Below are 8,252 nucleotides of genomic sequence, written 5' to 3'. Positions count from 1 at the left end.
CTTCTTCTTCTTCTTCTTCTTCTTCTCCTTTTTTGTACTTTTCACGGAAGAGTCTACAGGGTGTTCAAGGTCTCACTACTAGATCAGACTCCTACTGATTCTCTTTTTTACAGCTTCCCAAGGTCTAGGATTACAGGCACTGGCCACCATGCCCAGTCTCAATCGACATTTCAGCATGCCCCTGAGTCAGGGCCTGCATGGCAGGCCTAGGGATTGAAACCCCAGCCCCTGAACCTGCTTACACGAGCTTTAATCCAATGAGCTATTTGGCCAGCCCCACAATCCCATTCTTGTGAACAGAGATTCTTGGACACCAGAAATCCTAGAACTAGCAGTAGCCATTCCTAGAGGGAAACATGGTAGATGAAACACAGAAATGAATGCTTACAGTCACTTCCTACCGATAACCCTGTGTTCTCTGGTTTGGAAGGCTAATGAGGTTCTACAAAAATACATGGAGTCAAAGAAAGACATGACTAATGCCATTCTTCGGACAAATCAGATTCTCTCAAAGAAAGAAAAGGAGATTGAAGGTGAGGAGTCAGTCAACAGGCTACTTGATCTTACAAGTGCTGAAGTTTAAATAATTTAAGTAAATCTGATATTTTTAAATTTGATCAAGAAGAGCAAAGGTGTATTTTATTTTCCAATGTGATCAGCAGCCACAATACATAAACATGTGAAGGAGGAGGAGGCAAGGCCATATAGTAACAAACAGATCTCTCATTCCTTTCAGTGCAACGTGTGAAAGCCAAATCTGCAGAGGCTGCCTCAAAAATGCTGGAGGAAATGCAAAGGAAGACTCAGAAGACGTTGGAGCAGAAAGAGAAGCATCATCAGGAGCATGTCAGACAGTTGAACATGAAGATGCAGCAGGACAGGGTGCAGATGCTCAAAGAGCACCAGGTGACTCTGGCTCTCAAACTCCAGGTAGTCAGCTGCACCACCTGGAACTTTCTGTTTTGCCTTTTTCTCTCCATTCTCCCTGATCACAAACATGGGCAAGGAGACCATGAATCCCTGCAAAGCACTTTCTGCATACTGACTCCTGTGCACCTGCTCGACCTCTCTCCTGTCCCTGTTCAATCATTGTCTTCCCTTGCAGCACTGCCCCATCAGTGAGCATGTCCTTCCTTCATGGCATCCTGAAAATGTTTTATCTGCTGTATCTCTTGCATAGGAATATGGAAAAGGACTTCTTCCTTCTTACAAGAAACATGGTTCAGAAAAGCTTTCTTTACATCACCCAGGTGATGAAGTGTCTATCTTTACAACATCATCTTTTCTTCTGTCCAGTCTGTTATGATGTTAACGCTACAGGAATCATCCTGAGCAAAATCTCTTCAAACTTCACACCACTCCTGCCTGTTTTCTTTCCTTGGTACCATTTTCTGTTCCCTTGGGAATACTGTACAGAAATCCTCTGGGACTCTGATTGGCTTGTCTGTCACATCACTTCTGTGCAAGGCTCTGGGGGCTCAGCTCAAATGTCCTAAAGTGAGATAAGACACTTTGTTTAATTTGAGACTATTTTATTTCTGTGTTATATATACACATTACTCGAGACCTTGCCAGAACTTTGAGTCTGACCCCAACTATCTGGATTCATTTTGCCATTTGCCATGGAAAGTATAGGAACACCAATGAAATTGGGAATATGAGTTTATTGACAAGTTGGATGAGGTAGGACAGTTGGCCAGAATTCCTCCAATATACAGAAGTGCTTTAATTTATAACAGGGACGGAACAAAAGCCAAAGTGAAGTTAGATTCAACTATTTAATGGGGTGCCAAGGGCTCAGAATAATGGTGGAAATCAAGTTCTACAAAAGCCTTCTTGGTGCCAGAATTGGAAAAGAGGGAGCTGAAGAAATAACTTAATGATAACATTCTAATTTTGAAAGAACATCTCAAGATCCCCTTTCAATATCCCTGTTGTCTGGTTTCCCTCTACTTTTTTAATGTATTTGTTACAGAGTCTACAGAGTTTCACTATGTAGTTTGGACTCATAGTGATTCCCTGTTTTCAGCCTCCCAAATTCTGGGATTACAGGAGTGGAATACCATGCACAGTCTTGATCTCCATCTGAGAATGACCGAAGGGGGTGGGGGCTGCTTTTCCAGCTATTGTGCTTTCCCTCTGCCTTGAGGGATTTGGGCAACCAGGTTGACTTATCAGGCTTTAAGGTCTGCACTGCTTAGTATGAAACAGAAAGAGGCAGTGGCACCTGCCAGACAGGCTGCAAAAACCTCTCCCAAGCACATTTTCAAAGACACTTAACTGAAGCCCACTTTGAGGTGTTATTGCAGTTTATAGCACAGTAGGGTCACAAAACTATACTTTAAATCAATCTCTCAACAAAGTTCAGGAAATGCTTTTAAAAATACTTTGAATTAGAAAAATTTAATAAATTAAATATCATCAAAAGAGAGGAAATGTGCTCTGCAAAAAACACCAATAAAGTTATATATAAGATGTACCACAAGCAGAAAGAAAATATTTTCAAGTCACATATATACAGGAAATGTAAAGACTCTGCAGATTCACAGTAAGAAAACAAACAAATAAAATCCCAGTTGAGAAATGGATTAAAGGATTAAGAAGTCATTTACTAAAGGAAACACTTGGTGTCAGATAAGTACATCACTGGCCATTAGTAAAATGCAACGTAAAATACTGCTAGGAAACAGGGACCTATCTACTAGAATAGGGGTATACTGGTTAAAATTATTTCCCCTACAGCTAGAGGATCTACACCCTCAATCTGAATCCCTTGCTCCAATGACAATTGCTTAGGGAAATCTCCCAGGACCCCTTTGTAATGTTGTTACGCCTTTCCAAAGCGCATTATCAATCCTTGGCCTTTTACATGCTCCCCACCACCTTAACATATGACTCTCAAAACCCTTTTTTACCTAATTTGTACTTGTAGAGCCACTCTCTGCTTGCTGGGAAGTGAATGAAGATAAGAGTGTTATCTATCTGTTGGTGACTACCTTACAGTGAACACCCCGTACATGTTGGTCTTATATTCTGTCCATCCCATGTGAATATTTTGCCCCATGGATCAGCCTAAATATCACACCATTGTTTGGTGACCTCATTTCTTCTCATACCCTGCATAGCATAGCCATCAATACAAAGGAAATTTTTACTCTCTACTTACACTTCCTGTTTAGATTTTAATCAATTCCTGAAAATAGTCGTTCTTGTTTTCTCTTCTTCATGTTACTCTCTGATGCTGCTTACCCTGGAATTCCTTTTCTAGACTTCCTATCTTCTTACCCACATGTCTCCTGTGAATCAGGGCTTCATCAATCATAAGCAGAAAATTTGAGCAACCAAAGAATCCCTGACTTCCTATCTGGTTATAATTACTTTAGTGTGAAACTCCAGTACTTAGGTTGTTTATTGGAGGTCTCTCTACTTTTCCTAATGTAGGCACTTATATCTATGAACATTTTTACATCTGCTTTCATTATATCTCATAGGTTTTGCTGTGTTAGATTCACATTATCCTCTTAATGGGACTATCAAATTTTTTCCCTGACTTTTTCCATGGCCTAGTGATTATTCAAGTGTATATTCCATCTTCATGTGTTTTGGTAGTTTCTATTGTTTCTTTACTGTTTTCTAGTTTTTTCCATCATCACCTGATAACATATAGACATTTATTACAATTCTTTGGTGTTGGAACATGCTTTCAGGTCTAAACTATGGTTTATATTGGACAAGTTCAGTGAAGTGTAGAGAAGAATGCGTACTCTGCTATCATTGGATGAGATACACTATAGCAATAATTAAATACTTTTTTTTCTATGTGGTAGATAGGTTGATAGATCTGTATTAATTTTTGGTGTGATTTACTTCTCTGTTTGTGCACTTGGGATAGTGAAATCCTCCACAGTATTTATATTAACATCTTTCTGCCCCTTCTGGTCAAGGACTTGTTGCTTTACTGAATTAGATGCACCAATATTCAGTGTGTGCATATTTATAATTGCTAAATCTACCTGGAGAATTGTTCCATGTACATTTTCCAGTGACCTTTTCCTCTTTTGACCAGCTTTTGTCAGAAGCTACTCATATTCCACTTGACTTTTTAGGCACAAGACAAGCTGTTAAAGGAAGGACTCCAAAATGAGAGCAAAAAACTTCATAAGGAGATAAATGACATCAAAGACAAAATGAAAAAAAAAAAAAAAAGTCCATAGTGGATGTGTCATACTCTAAAGGCCAAATGAAACCAGCTTGCCAGTCACCCTTACCTATTCAGTGCACAAATAAAACATCTTTAGATTTGGAACAAGCATCCCTTCAGTTAATGCTACTTAAGTCTTATAACCACAAAGCCTGCAAAAATGTGGAATACAATGCTTGAAGTCAGCTTCATCTTCCTTAAATGAAATAAGTTTTACACCAAGATTGATTTTACCTCTTTAGTATTTTGAAAAATATGAGGCTTCAATGTGCTATTTTTATATGTGCATTAGCTTGTTTTCATAGTTCAAGACCTGCATTATTCTTGATTACACCTCACTCATCATCTTATGTGCTCCTTCCATTATCTTAAAAGAGTGACTGTAAGTGTGATGTTGTCTTTCCAAATGTGCACCTCCTTCTCCTGGACATTTGCTTGTCCCTGTCCTCTGGCTGAGCCTGAAAGTCTTGTTGGTCCACCAAAGTAGGAGTAGAAGAGATGTATGCACATCCAAGCAGGAGACTTTAAGGGCTTTTTCTCTTAAGATGGGCAGGAATTTGAGTAGAAATTATTGTGGGTAGTCTTTCAAAATCCTAATTTTTGATTCTTTTGTGTAAATGTAAAGAAGTTGGATAGGTGAATCATGCAGTCCTTCTCTTTAAAGTTTTTCAAAAGGACCTTCATGTTTTTCCAGAGAAGCTATACAGTTTGACATTCTGAACAGCAGTGCACAAAGGTTTCAGTTTCTACTATATCCTTGTATTTTTACTTTGTTTTTTAAATCATAATCCAGTTGAATGAGATGCTATGGCATTTTTATAATTTGAATTTCCTTGATTATGATACATAAAGTTAATATTTTAGGCCATAAGGTAGATAAAAATACTATCAATAGCCATTGTTATAATTTGCATTTCCTTGATGATAATGAATAAAGATGTGTCTTTTTGACACTTCTGTCTTTGAGAAAAATATGTATTCAAGGCTGTTTTTAATCAGATTGTTAGTGCTTTTCTGTATTGTGTTGCAGGACTCTCATATGTTTGAATATTGTTTAGATTGTGAGTGAATATTGCCCTTGTTCAGTTGGCTGCCTACTCACTGTATTGACTGCCTACTTTGCTGTGCTGACTTTGTTAGATTGTACGCAGTCATTTTTTTATCATTTAATGTCATCATATCTGAGAAAGCACAGAATACAATAATAACATTTTTAGTGCATTTTATTATTAAGAAGGTTTTCCCTAGCTTATGACTCAGAAGGTGCCAGCATTCTCATCTGGTGGTGATCTTATTGTTGGAAGATTCCCAAAATGGCACTCTGCCCCAGATGACAGAGACGGGGAGTGTGCCTGTTCATTGGGCTGTCTTTTTCTCTCCCTTTTGTGAGCCAAGAGGTATAATCACTGAGGCCCCACACTTATCATTTTCATTAAAGATCATAAAAAGCTCCTGTCTCTAAACACTATGGTCAGATGCTGTTTCTCTTCTCTCAATACCTTGCAGAGGGATAAAATTTCAACATAAGAAGCAGTGCCAGCCACTTAAGCTATATCCAATCAAAACAGCTGTCACAAAGCTATTCTGTCCTTCATTCTAGCAATTTTACAGGATTAGATCTAAGGTTTAAATCTTACATCCCCTTTGAATTCATTTTGTGTATGGTATACTATGTGTCTACTTTCATTCTGTTGAGTGAAAAATCCATGCTACTAATAACCTTTAGTGAACAAATTGTTCTTTATTCATTATATATTCTTGTAATTTGTTCAGATGACCATCAACTTTGTATGTGGCATTTTGTTTCTGTGCTTTCTCTACCACTGGCCCTTATAAATCATATTGTTCAGATTAATATAGCTTTAAAATATGTATCAAAATCAACAAATGTGATATCAAGTTTTGTGTTTCCAGAAGATAATGTGACTAATCAGAGTCCTTTGAGTATATAAGATAGATATAAAAATATATGTAACCCATATATATATATATATATATATATATATATATACACATATATATGTCTTTATTCAACTTCATAAAGTTATACTCTAATTCACTTTCTAAGATATATATATATATTAATATTATATATATAGATAGATAGATAGATTATAATATATTATTGTTCCTCCCACTTGCAGCCAGTGTCCAGGCCTGGCACCCCAGCCAGAACTTCCTGCCTCCCACTTCCAGCCAGCATCCAGGCCCTGCATCCCAGACGGAACCTCCCACCTCCAGCCTCCAGCCAGCGTCCAGGCCAGGCCCCCCAGCGGGAACCTCAGGCCATCAACGTCCAGGGAATATCCAGGCTTGCCTTCTCATCCAGAACCTCCCGACTCCCACCTCCAGCCAGCGTCCAGGTGTGGTGCCCCGTCAAGAACTTCAGACCACCCATATCCAGCCAGCAGCCAGGCCAGGCACCTCAGCTAAAAACTTCCACCGCCCGCCTCCCGCTGGTGGGTAGGGCCTGTGCCCCAGCAGGAACCTCGCGCCACCTGCCTCCAGCTGGTGTCCAGGCCCATTGTCCTAGCCGCAAACTCTGGCCTCCTGCCAACAACAAGCAGCCAGGATTTGCACCCAAGCGGCAACCTCCTGCCACCCACCTCCACCTGGCAGCCAGGCCCAGAGCCGCAGCTGGAACCTCCCTCCACCCACGTCCAAGTAATGTCCAGGCCAGGCTCCCCAGCTGTAACCTCCTGCCTCCTGCCTCCAGCCAGCGTCCAGGCCCAGGGCTTGGGTTTCCCTTCCTGGGGATGCCACTCTATAAGCAGCACTCAGGCCTAGGGTGCAACCCTATAGCGAAATTCTGGCAGAGAGGCTAAGGCCGTGATCCAGACAGCTCATCAAGGAGCAGAACAGCTTGCCACTGGGGCACAGCAGGTTCACTTCCAGGAGCTGTAGTGGGAAGAAGCCAAGCACAGCAGTCAAACCCAAGCCAGGCCCATCTGGCTGAGTTTGAACTTGGGAGATCCAGACCAAGTAAGCTGAGACACACTGCTAGACCCCAATCTATAATAGCATTCTCTCTCTCTCTCTCTCTCTCTCTCTCTCTCTCTCGATTGAAAGAGGGGGCAACAGGTAACTGGGATGGAAGTCTGACTGAAAGATGCCAGGTACATCAAAGGGAGGTGATCAGACAAATCTCAGGGGAACTAATTCAAAAACAATTTCCCAATTTTATATCTCTTAGCTGTATAGTCATGTACAGCTGTACAGTCATGCTTCCTTTATGATCTAAAATACAAACCCATTAATTACAAAAGTTTAATTGCTAAATCTCACTACCCATTGTTACTGTTGCTAATTGTAGTATTGTAACTACAAAACAGCCACTGCCTGAACCACATAATCTCCCTTGGGTAAGAATATCTGTAGGTGCTTTAGGAACTACTTCACTAAAACTCTACACCAATGGTCAGAGGACAGTGCTAAACAAAATGACAAAGAGAAGGAACAAAATGCATTTTCAGGCCCCCAGCCCACTCAGAACAAAAGAAGGATACACTAGAATTGAAGAAATTGGAAGACACAGTCCTGAAATCTCTGAAAAGAATAGCATCTGAAGTACAGAAACAACTGCAGAAAGGTATAGAAGGAATCAGATAAGAAATAATCTCTTTTTAAAAAATAGTTTTACTGAGAAACAAATAGCAATGAGACAGTTTCAAAGCCGATTACTAACATAGTTTCACTAATTAACACATTGCTTATTGTTGTCTTAGTGGTCATTCATTTTACAAGATGCAAACATGATATCCTGTCCAGAGACACTATAAAAACAAATGTCTCTATTCATTGAATTAAGAGAATGAAGCTATATATCTATCCTATTTTGAATATACAGATACCAAATGCTTGTTCATTTGTATCCCCCTCTTTTGTTTAGTTTTGTCAGAGAAGGATATTCCAATGTTATTTAAATATTGTATGTGCATGGATTCAGGAACATATTCCAACATACTCCAGTAGTCCATAATAGTAGTCGGTTTTCCATAAGACTGGCAATGTCAGAAGTTGTTGACTTGAGCCTTTTACAACTCAGCGTATT

General features: G+C 39.8%; 1 protein-coding gene across 1 annotated transcript in view; it reads left to right on the top strand.

Annotated features, from left to right (window-relative positions):
- The window catches only part of LOC101565388 (guanylate-binding protein 1-like), a 17,778-nt gene extending 12,717 nt beyond the window's left edge, over nucleotides 1–5,061 (top strand). Inside the window, exons 9-11 of the mRNA XM_023720321.1 lie at nucleotides 431–533; nucleotides 737–930; nucleotides 4,107–5,061. Of these exons, the coding sequence (XP_023576089.1) occupies nucleotides 431–533; nucleotides 737–930; nucleotides 4,107–4,214 (405 nt within the window). The 3' untranslated portion in view covers nucleotides 4,215–5,061. The remainder of the gene's footprint in view (nucleotides 1–430; nucleotides 534–736; nucleotides 931–4,106) is intronic.
- The last annotated feature ends 3,191 nt before the right edge of the window (nucleotides 5,062–8,252 follow it).

Source organism: Octodon degus, unplaced genomic scaffold, assembly GCF_000260255.1.
Source record: "Octodon degus isolate 3935 unplaced genomic scaffold, OctDeg1.0 scaffold00074, whole genome shotgun sequence".
Taxonomy (NCBI): Eukaryota; Metazoa; Chordata; class Mammalia; order Rodentia; family Octodontidae; genus Octodon; species Octodon degus.
The sequence above is the reverse complement of the archived record's forward strand: the minus strand, read 5'-3'. Positions and strand labels throughout refer to the sequence as shown.